We start from the raw sequence: 13,623 nt of genomic DNA, 5'->3' as shown, positions 1-13,623 counted from the left end.
CCCGCAGTCGGTATTCGAAGACGAGCCTAGGGACTCTACCACGCCCAATCGGAGTCGTCCGCGCGTCTATCTGCGTCTCTGTCACACCTCCGCCGGGTGGAGGCGTCGTCCTCGGTGCCCAACCATGTCCCCTCCACCTAACCTTCTCATCCGTGGCGGTGCATCGCGGCTCGAGAAGGAGCATGCCAGTCAGTCGGTTTTTATCCAGCGGACGGGACGGTGCGTGGCGGTCTGGTGCGAGTGGCAGCGGGTTCATACGATCGGACAGTACGAACCGTCCCTGGCTGCGTTCGTGAAACGGAAAAAAAACATCTACGGATCTTAACGGTCTCAGGGACTCGGAGAAGGCGTATCGTGCGCGCGTGTCGATCCCTGAACGATCAAGTGTGTACGAAGTCCTCGTGGCCAGGAAGGATCGAAGCTACCAGCAGAGGTGCAGCGGTCGGCCATTGCGCTTTCTTCGTGTCGCCGTTACGACCGCACGGTGCTCTGCTATCGGTGTGTGTTACATTATATCGGGTGTACCAAAACCATACGTGTCTTTCTTCTTCGCTCAACCGGCCTATCCCCATGAAAAACATCGTAAGATCGTTTTCGCCCGTCTCGTGTTTCGCGAAATGATATTGTACTGACTCGTGCCCATGACGTGCGAGACACGATACGCTCCGTCGGTAACGGCGTCTCTCATTCCCATCTTTCTTCTTCTCTACTTTCTTCTTTTCCCTTTTTCGTATTCACGAAAATTTTAATTGTACATCACGCACCCATGTGCACATTGTATGCTATATTTTTGTCATAAATTCGTCTATTCCGAGATTTTATATACCGTTCTGCATGTGTTACCTCGTGTGACAGATTTTGAAAGCCGGCATCTCGTGATTGTTCGTACTAAAGTCACGTTTCAATCACGAGAATATTTAGGCGGGCTTTTGTGTGTCATCTGGAATATTTCTTATCGTCTATAAATATTTCCAAGTTTATAATCAACGACCTATTCTTACTTCCTTGATCGTTATGCATTAAATCCATCTCATTATTTATTTTGTCATTAATATCATCAAACTCTTCGGTCTTTATTATTCTCTCGTGAGTGGAACAACAATGAAAGAGAGATAGAAAAGGAAGAAAAACATACAGTAGTAATACCGACAGTGTCAAATTAAGTTGTTCGCTCGAAGTGCGGCGACGGAAAGTGTTTTCAGTCTGCGACGGACAAAGAGCCCCCTCTGTTTCTCCCTATTTGATTCTTCAATTTGATGCACGCGCACAAGAGGCATTTTGTGCACTGGGAAAACATGTGTCTGCCATTCTACAATACGTCTCGATTCGCGGGCAAAAGTTCCATCTCCCTTTCAATGAACTCGCCCGCGCTGCCATCGATGTTCATTGTCTCTTATTCAATCGCCCCTTTCATTGGCGAGTTACGAGCTTTCCGCGCCTTCTCGCGTTGTTACATTGCCGCGTGCTTTTTCATCGCATCTCGTCTCCAATTGTTCCTTTTTTTTTCGTCTTAAAACAAGGATATTGTGAAAATTCACTTGTTCTTGGGAAAAAAAAACATTAAAATTGTTACTTTATTGTTATCTTTCCAATGGCTAGATATATAAGATTCTTGTCTGGAACGTATCGATAGTGTTGCATTGTTCGCTATTTATTTCTGCAAATTCTCTGACGCAAGCAACCATCAAATATAGGTAAACAATTTGCATCTTGACAATGGTAATTCGCGATTAAAATTTTCCATTAAATCATTTTTTTATATATTATTATATTATTTGTAATTCGAACATAAAAAAATATATAGATATAAATCAGTGACATAATTATTGTTTTTCTTTCTTAAATACAATTAAATTTCGTTTTAATTAAAGAAACGTGTGTTTTTTCATTTTCTGATTTTTAAATATACATGCGCGATAAGAGATTAAATTTACACTTGAAAAAACCTTTGTTTCTATAATTGTATATTTTCTGTGTATCTACCATTGATATTTTTGTTACGTTGTTGGTAACTTTTTTCTATCTTTTTTATCCTTTCAAATTGTTTATATATTTTTTTTTTTTTGTAAATTTCTTATTTATTCTTTCCTTATTTTTCTCTTCAAAGATTTCTTATTAGTCTTTTTTGAATTTTCTCTTTCTCAATTTTCTCTTTTCTCGTTGCTCTTTTTGCTTTCCTTAGTTTCCTGTGTTATGTCTATGGTATAATCGTTACGTATAAAACGCATTACTGACACGTCGTAGATGTTTTTAACAGATATCAATGTTTCCCACGTATATGAAAGAGACATATATACGTATATGTATATATATATGTACAACGGTGCCCACCACGATTGATCGATTATTGGCAGTTTCTATTTCCACATATATATCCCCTGCGAATCAATCGACAGAAAACAAATATCCCTTCGTAGCTTTCTTTCTCATATTCATAACTATATCTAACCATACATGACAACAAGTATTTTATTTTCTTTTAACACAACGATGATTGTTTCAATAGTTAGTAAAGGAGAGTGATGGAGAAGTAAAACGTTATGTGAATATATCGTTTTGGAAGGATATATAAAATTCGAAATAGAGAAAACTTATTATTTATGAAATGCGTGGGCAATTTCTACGTTTCACGGTTAGAAATACCAGTTTCATTCTTCGTCGTTCAAACGATCAAGCAAGAATAATCTGTTCGATGATTAATGCGATCGAAGTTTTTTCTGAGACACCTGCATTGGGTAGTTGTGTGATATAGGACATGTGACATCATTTATAGGAAAGGGATATTAATATTATATCTAATTCAAATAATCAAATTGTCGATTCACCATTTAGTATTAGAATTTGATTCTAATTAAAATGTTATTGGTAATTGTGTTATTTTTAAGAAATATACTATATGTATACAGATATTATATTGATTTGTCTGAAATTCATTGATTATTGATTAATAGTAATAATAATAGATTTTAATAATAAATTAAAAAAAAATAAAGAAAGGAAGAAAAAAATTTTAACTAATCAAAAAAGATAGGAAAATCAGGAAACTGATTATCGTTATTTCTCTCACAATGATATTATTATTATTAGTGTTTTTTTTCTTCGTTATCATCATTGCTTACCGCTTCCTAATCCGGTTCTATGGTACCGGAATCGCGTCATCGAGAAAAAGCGTTTAAAACCTTTAACGATCTTCGTCGTTCCTCTTCCGCCGCCACCTTCTGCCTATCCCCCACTTCCCCCTTTTTTCGCCTGTTACTTAATTTAGAGTCCGTGTCGGGTTACCCATTCGTTAGCTGTTGCAGTTTAATAGGATTTACCGGTGTAATGCAGCAAGCCATAAGAGCCACTTTGATGAGAATCCATCTAGTTTGAATCTAATTCCACTGGAACTACATTCGATAACTATGATCGTGACGGGGTTATATCAAGTAGTGTGGGGATATACAGGATATGATAATGAAGTTTGTTTTTATTAGAATCTTTATATTCTATATTTTTACATTTTTAATATCGCATATTTTTTTGATATTTTATCTCTTCAATGTTGTGATTAACAATCGATGATTAAAAATATCATGTACAATAAATAAAAGATTTTTCAATCGTAAAAATTCTGAACATTTATATCCTAAGATTAAATTCTTGTATAAGAAAAATGTCTATTATATCCTCGATTTAAATATTTCCTTCTCCATGTACTTACATATTTCTATCATCGTGATGTACAAAAGAGACGTGTAAAGAGAAAGGATGAGAGAGATGATCGGTAGGAATCGAGCTCTGGAAAAAGTTATTAGATTACCGCGTTGGATATTACGCCGACGATGCGGTTAGTCTCGTCGTTATCTTTATCCCCGTAGCGCACCTGCTGCGCAAAGTGTTCACGCACATGTGCGCGCCTATAGTTTCGCATGCAGAACGCGCAACGATAAGTGCGTGTGTCTGTTGCGCGTTGTAGATAAATCGGCAGAGGCGCGAGGAGCATGGTGATTTTTTAAAATTCACTCACGCCACGCAAAGAAACGAACGACCGGCGCAGACGATCGAGATATCCTCTCATTCCCGTCGCAAGGAAGCAGTGGCGTAGCAAACATTTTAAATAGTAATCATCTTTTGATCATCGTATACAGTCGGCCATGTCTGTTTGAGAGGTTAGGAATATTTCGGCAGGAATGAGGATTATTATTCTTAAGATTCAATTCATGTTATAGATTAATAAAAATTTCTAATTTTGTAATAATGTTGTTGGCTACGCCACTGTGAACGCCCGCAAATCCTTTCACACTAATAACGGCCAATCTGAAATCTCATTTTAGAATGTACATCAGGGATCGATGTAAAGAGGAATACATTAAACGCTTCACGGAGCGGCATTCACACGAAAGGAAACTGGAAATTTACAAATAGAAAGGTATTCGTCAAAAGCACCTTGTATACAGAACATAAAATCTCGATCCGTTTGCTAGAGCGAAGATTAAATTCGTGTTTCGAATACACGGAATTACAACGGTTTTTCTGTATTCCATTGTACTTCGATACCGGTAATACCACTGTGAGATTCAATGGAGAGAAAGGAAGAAATCTGTGGGTGATCAGTCTTTCGACATTCACGAATCGACGATCGAAGACACGATCTGTAAAGAGGAATCTAGCGGATGCGCAGGCATCTCCCGCGCCGTCGTTAAAGTGAAAGGCGCCTTGCTATGTGCATACGAGTGTCGTGTTTGTACGTGAATCCGCAGAACACACGTGACATTTTTATGATGGCATGCTAACGTGTCACTAGGACCTGCTGTGGTAACGATTATTGGAAGCAATCGTTAGCGTGTCTTGTGCACGATCTCCTCTGCTATTTAAAGAGGACAACACGAAGTATTGTCAATTCAAAGAAAGAAGTACACGAATAACGACGAATCATAACGACATTTGTGATTACAATTATAGTCTTTCTTCTCTTAACGTGAATGCGTGTTACAATTGTGTATCATCTTCAGTCACGGGATAAGAAAAAGAGTAAGATAGAAAGGTTACACAACATATAAAACAAGACGAGCGCTGAGCATTCTGATTGTTTGGTTCCGTAACGACTTACCGATTGCCGCATCTCCATGAAGCTTCATTTAATACGTTTCTTTTTTGTGGATCAGAGAGAATTACGGTGCGAACACACGTAAATGCAACGATTCACCATTGATACGGAAGAAGTTCGCTGGCACAAGTGTTTTTCGAGAAACCTGCTCCTTGACCCTGGGATTACCGTGGATCAAGGAAATCAAGATAAAGTGTGACAAGTGAAAAGTCCGGTTTCGTGTAACTCGTTTGCGTGCTTGCTATACATATATCCCGTGGCGCGCGGGAAACGTCGGCTTTTGACCGACAGAGGGGGCCAACGAACTCGAGTTCGACTCGATAGGTGGTTCCTACGGTGTCAGCGCGAAACGGCGGGACTTACGCCGGACAACCTCGAACCTCAAACTCGAGTTGAGTCGATCAAGCCGTCCAACAGCTTGTCGGCGTCCTTCCTGTTGTCCTTGGTCCTCGGTGAAGGGGGACTGATCGGCCCTGGTGGTGTCCTGGGGCCGCAGATGGGAGCTGGTCTACTGGAGCCCGACAGGGTGATCAACCCCGTAAAACGACATCAGCCGTTCCAACTTCCGCTCGAGGCCTACACTCTTCCCCTTCTTGCTCGTCGCTCACCAGGTTTCTCCCCGTTGATTCGGCCGCATAAACTCGATCAAGCTGGAATTGATGGAGTTGGAGAACATTGTAGCAAACACTGTGTATCTCAAAGCGAGAGAAGGTAAGTGATGTATCATTATTTCCCGTATAGATAATTATATGTATTTAGAAATGTTATTCATATTATTTATTTGTCTCTTTCTTTCGCCATGTTTTTCTTTTCACATCGTGTAAATACTAACCTACCTTTACTACGAGCGAATAGCACCTGTGATACTTGACTGGCAGTACTGTTATTACCGGAACTACTATTTGCGTATACACTATCTTTCCAATGAGGTTCTTCGTCGATTTAAGCGTCGTATGTGTTTGCTTTTAGATGAACTTACGTTTATTTATAGCCTTCTGCAACTTTCAGGAAGCAATTCATATAAAAGTTCTATTATTCTCGATATCTAATCTTTAGTTCAACTTGGAGGTTAGCTTTTGTTAGTTTAAGTTAATATAAAGAAGGATTAATCTTTTTTTATTATTCAATATAGAAATTAAAATCTTAATATTTATTCAATTAAAATCTAATTTATTATCATTACAATTTTGATTATCCATGTATATCAATTTTTAAAAAGTTACAAACATTGAGAATTTTTATAGTCGTGTAAGAAAAAATATTGGTTAAACATCGCATTGAAAGTTACATAGATAGGGTTTCACTGTATGAAATCCACGTTCCGTATCATCAGCACAGACATTAAATTTCCGGTTCTTGCTCCATACATAACTTGTTCCATATTATCTTATGTAATTGTTTTGTTATGTTGCGATGCAATATTGTTCTCTTGTACACTGTGTTCCTTGTTATACTAAACACCATAATATCTTCTATGTACTATTGAAATAGCGAGCAATTATCATATGTAAATACAATCAAAAATATTTTATAACGAATAAAAGAATTATTAAATAGAACTATAAATTATTAAATAGCATAAATTTAACGATATTAAAAATATATTTTAAAATTTTATTCGATATTAAAAGTTTATAATAACGTAAATTATAAAAATTCAATGTAAATAAAAAATATACAAATGATATTTTATTCTAAATGAAATAAGTTGAAATTTTTTATTTTTATTGTTTAAAAGTATGAGTTTTGACTGTTGCAGTAAATTTCACAGGCGGATAGCTAAATTTTCATAACATAGCGTTTCAAATTATCTTTAAATCAGGAGATGATTCTAGGATAATAAATTCTAGCTTCGTAGAATTTTATGAATTGTTTTGGAATTATTTTACACTAGGCGCTTTTAATAAATCTTTATTATTCAAATTTAAAATTTTTTAGTGTCAATGATATGTAATTAATTAAAAAATCTTTATTTAAAAAATTCTTATTCGATGATTCATGAAAATGAATTCATATTTCAAATTAACTTAACTATAATAAAAATTTCAATAAAAAATAACGATCGTTTCTTGGTCGCGAATTTTCAATAGAGCAATAAAGTAATACGCTTTCAAACTTTGAACATAAACCATGAATAAGCAACCAAAAGAAAACGAAACAAAAATATATGGTAAAACTTTATATGAAAACTCATTTGTTTTATTCGCGACAAACAGACCAAGTCGATGTTCCCACGGATATTTATTTGCCACACTCGAAATTACGTTACTATTAGAGAGGCTACTCCACGATGAATGGTTTACATGCAAATGGCTTAATGGGAACCCGCGCCAGCACAGGATCCTAATTAAACTGTATACTTTACCTTATTACGCTTTTGCCCTTTGTATCGCGTGCAATAAAGTGCATCGAGGATTGACACGAGTTCACGAGCGTGCTCGCGCCCGTGCACTGTCGGTAATTGTAGATTTCATGCGGGAGCCTCGAGGCGGCGTTGTTAAGGAAGCTAAACTTTCCTTTACCTAAAGCGTCTTACGATATCGTCGCGGAATACTAATTAGACTAACACGGCCGCACGAACTGATTACAAAAGTTTTCTTTTGTCGGTGTTGACGAAACTGTTTTGAACGAATTCTACGTCTGTTTTGGATTAAAAAAGATTTTAGATTTGTGTTTATGATAATCAAATATAGTGGAAATATTTTTGGTTAATACGGTTAGATTAGATTTTTATTGTTAAAAATATAAATTATTAATTGGACGTTTATATTGTACTGTGAAATTGAATATTAGTGTAGTAGAATTTATTTTTTTCTTATAGATCAAATAAATATGTTTCTGATTGTTACCGATCAAATATGGCGGTAGAAATGTTTTTGGTTAATCTACATGATTAGGTTAGATTTTTACTTTATAGATATTTGTACAGTGAATTATATTGAAGCATAATATTGATTATCATTTTATTTTTCGTTTTAAATTCAATGAATGAATTTGAATAATCAATCATGATTATTAATCAAATATAGTATATTTCATTGATTTAGATGATATTGTTAAGAAATGTTTTTACATTTTTTTATTTTTATCGTTACATATATTTTTATTTCATATTCTTTATTATAATTGTTATAATTATTGTCAGAGTTAGGTTATTATTGTTTATATATTCTACTTTAAAATCATTCGCATATCATTCATTAGTCAAATTTCTTAAAATTGATAACACAGTAATTTTTCAAAAGTTTCAACGTGAAGTTTATTCAGTTTAAAAATTTCATAAATTTTTCATGTAAGATCAATATCAATTTTCGTTCATGCAATTTTATTATCGATAAATTATTCTTTTTTTCAAATATTGTATGAAATTATCATTTATTTACGTCATAATGTTTTTTTCTCATAATAAAATTCAAACATTTAGACATAATTTTTGAATTATCAAAACATTATGAATAGATTAAAAATACAAAAAGAACAAAAAAAAAACTTAATGAAAGACAGAATTCTCTAAATCAGAAATCATGTTTTCATTATACGAGCAACCCATCCTTTACAAGCAAGAATCCTATCAGAATCTCGAGTCAAATTATCAAACCTCGATCCAATCCCATCAAACCTCTTTCACCGTGAAGGAATCTCCGCGAAGGGGAAGTGTGTTCCACCTTTCATCCGATTGAAATGCGATAAACCGCAGGCAAGGACGGGAATAGCGAGGATTCCATCGATTCGTTCGCGGGGAATGGGCGTGTTGCGTGGCTGCAGGCTCGAAGAAGTGGCGAATTTTAATTAGCGTAGTGCCAGCCGCTTTCTCACATCCTGTGACAAGGCTTTTTGAACGGAAAGGGAAAGAAGGAGAGAAATCGTAATAGATAGAAATAAATGTATATTCTATAGTTGTCAATTGAATTTTGAATAACACGATTTTTTTCTCTCTTTTTTTTATTTAGAATATTTTAAAAATGTGCTATTTTCAATGTGTCTATATTTTCTATCACAATAAATAATTTATAAATTATTAATGGCTACAGTAGTATCTATCTAATTATTCATTGAAAAAGTAATAATAGTATAATAAAATCAAATCTTAAATTTCTCAGTTATTATATTACAATTTTTATCATTCATATATGAATATTGAAAAAATCAACTAAAAAAATAAGGACATATATCTACGTCAATGATTTGAATTCTACTTAACATTGCAAATAATGTATGCTAATCTTAAAATAAGGTATTTTTTTACTTTATCTTATATTATTCTAGATCATATAAGAAAAACGCAATAATAAAACTTATTAAGTTACTTTTTTTAATTTTTACCATTTTAAAGAGCAATATTAAAACTATGGCTATTAGATTCAAGATATGAACCTTGATAGCCTATCATGTTCATCTTTTTAACTTTGAAATATTGAACCACTCCCAGTTAATTACTGGAAGAGATAAAAAAAAAAAAAAAAAAAAACCATAAAATCAACAAAATGAACATATTTATGTGCTTTTTATATGATATAGTAACAGAATGAGATTTTCGGTTAATAGTAGGATATTGTCGTTAAATCTTTGAGAAATAAAATATTATAGACAAATGTACATGTGTACAATATGAAAGAGAAAAAGAGCTTGTTGCGTGGCCAAGGCAAAAGTAGGTAAATGGGCTCGCGTGATGCGCCAACGACGTCAATGGGCCTATAATCGCATCGTCTCACTGAACTTTATAAATATTATACATGTGTTTGTTCGTGCACGAAGGAGTGGAGTGAACGTTTGGGAGAATTACGTAAGAAATGCGCTCGGGTTAATTGCTAGCCGCGAGGGTGTCGTTTTCGCAGTACTAGTAATCTCTATGGGACGATAGATTGGGTTGTTGAAAATTGAGGTCAGAGAGTTGAAAAATGTAAAGATTTTGCTTTAGGGTGATTTCTTACGGTATTTTATGTGAAAAAAGGAAAATGAATGGTGCTATTCTGATTAGAAAGCTGATTTAAGATTTTTATAAAATTGGTATCTAAGAGGTAAGAATTAAGAATTATTTTATATGGAAAAAAGAAGAATGAATAATTGATTAGAAGAATAATTAAAATTTTTAAATTTAAATTTTTCTGAAATTAATATTTAGAAAATTTTTAGGATTTGAAAAGATTTTATTTTAAGGTTGGTTTGCTGAGATATTGATGATGTGAAAAAAAAAAGAATAATGAGAAATGTTTGTATTTCTTTGAAGAATTGATATTTGGAAAATTTTTAAAACATTCAATTAATGGGACAATTCATTTAATGAAGATTAAATGGAATAAGAAGAATTCCACTGTGTGGAAAACAATGACGTGTTAAAATTTATAAATAAGAAGTTATGAAAGAAGTTATTTTCCAAAGGAAATCTTGTATCTTTGTATATTGAATATAAAAGAGAATTCTTAAAATACAAGAAAAAATGAATTTGATGAAGATTGAATAGGATAAAAGAAAATAATATATAGTTGTGCAAAAGAATATATACACAAGATACAAGGAAAAACTTTATTTTTTAAAAGAGATTTTGTGTCTAGGGAATTTTTAGATCACAGGAATGTTTATTTGATACAAAAGTTGAACAAGTATATCTATCAGATAAATTTAATAATATTGAAAATAATTTGAAAATAATGTTGAAAATAATTGCATTATGTAAAGAAAAAATAATAATAGAAAAAAATATGAAAAAAGTTTTTTGAAACTCTATAAAACTTGCCTTCAATAATTCTGTTTGTGTAATTTTTCCTATATATATAGATATATATATTTATAAATGATGAGTATTGCAATAATTAGTAATAATCCGTTATCTGGAAGTTTCGTGAAACTTTTCTCCTTATTTAGACCTCTTCTCAAACAGAGTTGGTCTCGAATTTTTTTAAATATACTCTGCAAGATATAGTGCTCATGATGATAAACTTGAAATGTGAAGTTTGAAGCAATATTCCGTGCTTCCTTTCCTGTAAAAATACAAGGCCAATTAATATGTTGATAATGAATTGAAAGCTTCCTGTTGGCACCGAGTTTTAATAATTTAATTAACTTTCTAGTTGCATTATTTATAATAGGAACTCGTAATAGGAAATGGTAATTAATTTTCAAATAATATGTTTCAAGAATTTCAAGATCTCTCTAATTTACAATATACATAATTGCAATTTTAAGAATTTGTTGAATGTTATAAAATAATAAGTTCATTACATTGAGTTGTAGAGAAAATATATATATATTTTTTACAAAATATACATAAAATTCATGAATTTTTTTTGAAAATAAGTCGAATAACTAAAAAATTTGAAATTCGTAATTTCTATTAGTTTAGTATTTAATTATAGTATATAATTAGTATATATAGTATATAATTATCAGTATCTTATAATTATTACAGATTAATTGTAAAATAGATATTAATTATATTTTTATATTCATTAAACTCTTGAAGTTACAATTCTTTTTCTTTTTATTTTATTTTTCCTATTTTCTACTTTTATTTTTATATGTTATATAAAAATGATCAGAGAGAGAAACAGAGATAAACGATAAATTTCTTTGTACCGTTAGTTACAAACGTGATATGATTGCATTTGCAGATCCGAAAAGGGACAACGATTATTTTGAAACGTCACGTCGTTTCTCGTTGACGCACGTTGAGTTGTACGAGAAATATTAAATCTACGTAATTATATTGTTTGCTACCATTCAATATCATTACCATTCATATCATGACTATATACTTGACTATATTCTTTCATTTCTTTACTTTTAGAATTAGACGTTACTTCGTTTAATAATTTTATAGAATAAAATTTGTATCTATATCTGTATAAATTAAATCACTTATTCATATTTCGTTTATAATACATGACAAAAATAATTGTCAATCACATAATTTTTTTTTTAATCAATTAACCATCATTTTATAAAATTTACAAAAATTATCAAATTCAAAATAGGAAAAAAATCATGGAATAATATAGTTACAATTTTTCCAAATATTAAATTAATGTTAATTAATGTAGCAATCTAGTTACAGTTTTTTTTTTTAAATTTGATATAAAGAAAGTTTCACAGAATATTCTAATTATTTTTTAATATTTTAAATCTCATAAATATAATATGAATTTATAATAAAATATTTAATACACACCAGCTTAACTAACATTATACTTTACTAATACATTACTTATACATTATACTTTATTCAATTCAAAAAGACTGCAATAAATACATTATATTTTATAATTCAAAAATGATAAGAATTGCAATCTTTTATTCAAAAGCTTAACATCAATGATGTTCCCTCTCCACTGAGAAAGAATATCAAATTCATCCTATCTAATACAGAATCGAAAAGAAAGGGTAAGCTTACACAATGGGAGAGTCTCCTGCTAATTACCATCGTTATACGCAATCCTCATTCACCGACCTTCATCAATGAAATTCACCATTCGCCGAAAAAGAAGAAATCCCCTCTCCCCTCCACTGTAGAAAATCACTGTGCGATCATTAATCATAACAACGAATTTCATCGCGTTCGAAGTTCCTCTGCTTTCTGGCTGGCAACGTGGGCCACGGAATTTAGTTCCACTTTCATTAATTTGCAAATGTATTCCGCCGGTGCGTTATTAACCGCGACGTTGTAACGCGTTTATGACAGTTTTGAGATGAATGAACCGCTCGACCTTGCCTCGATTATTTTCTGAAATTTACTTAACCCAAGCTTTGTTCCGAAAAATTGAAAACCGACCAAAATGTCGGAAATGCATTATCTTTCGTTAAAGTGGGATGCTGAAGATTGATCGAAAGAAGAAAAGAAAGATAATAAAGAGTTATGAAATATCGAAAATTAATAATAAAGAATATCGGAATATTGAAAAGTGATGGAAATTTTAAATATTGGGAGATATAAATAAAAATATTGGAACATAATAATAAGAAATTGAAATATCGGAAAATGATAATAAACTGAAATATTGGAAATATTGGTATAAAAAATTTAAATATTGAGAAAATTAATGGAGATTCCATTTCGTTTTCATCGCGTTTTATTTGATTTTTATCGATTATTAAATTCTATATATTTTTACGCAAATTCTTATATATTGTATGTATAATAATAATAATAATCATCGAAGAAATGAAGATCACTTGTTACGTTATATCGTATATCATTTTGCGATTTAAATTTTCAACGAATGCGTAAACATTCTGGATTTAATATTAAACATCCCATTTTTTCAATAGTTCATTTACATTACATCATGGAATGTTTATTCATATTCTCGATTTGTTTGTTTACAATCTCTTGTTTTCATTATTGTTAAATAATTTCTTCACTAATTTCAATTTGATCATGGATCAAATATCTCTTCTACAAAATGAAAACATATTATATATATATATGTATCTTGTTTTCAACGTTGTTTCACGTTGATCAAATCGTTCTTGGATATCGTGGAAAAGTGGGGGGATCGTGTTATCGCTGTTTTATTGAAGCCAATAACGAGGCAAATACA

General features: G+C 32.2%; 1 protein-coding gene across 2 annotated transcripts in view; it reads left to right on the top strand.

Moving 5' to 3' along the window:
• Positions 1–88: 88 nt before the first annotated feature.
• Positions 89–13,623, top strand: part of LOC102673886 (G protein-coupled receptor kinase 2) — a 24,014-nt gene continuing 10,479 nt past the window's right edge. The window contains exons 1-2 of one of the 2 annotated variants that reach the window (XR_004151796.1): positions 89–498; positions 4,317–5,800. Coding sequence is in view for 1 of the 2 variants with exons in the window: in XM_006609226.2 (XP_006609289.1) it covers positions 5,749–5,800 (52 nt within the window). In the remaining variant the exon portion in view is untranslated. The remainder of the gene's footprint in view (positions 499–4,316; positions 5,801–13,623) is intronic. The other variant, XM_006609226.2, reaches the window with a different exon arrangement.

This window comes from Apis dorsata, unplaced genomic scaffold, assembly GCF_000469605.1.
Source record: "Apis dorsata unplaced genomic scaffold, Apis dorsata 1.3 scaffold_52, whole genome shotgun sequence".
Classification (NCBI taxonomy): Eukaryota; Metazoa; Arthropoda; class Insecta; order Hymenoptera; family Apidae; genus Apis; species Apis dorsata.
This window is presented reverse-complemented; position numbering and strand designations above follow the sequence as displayed.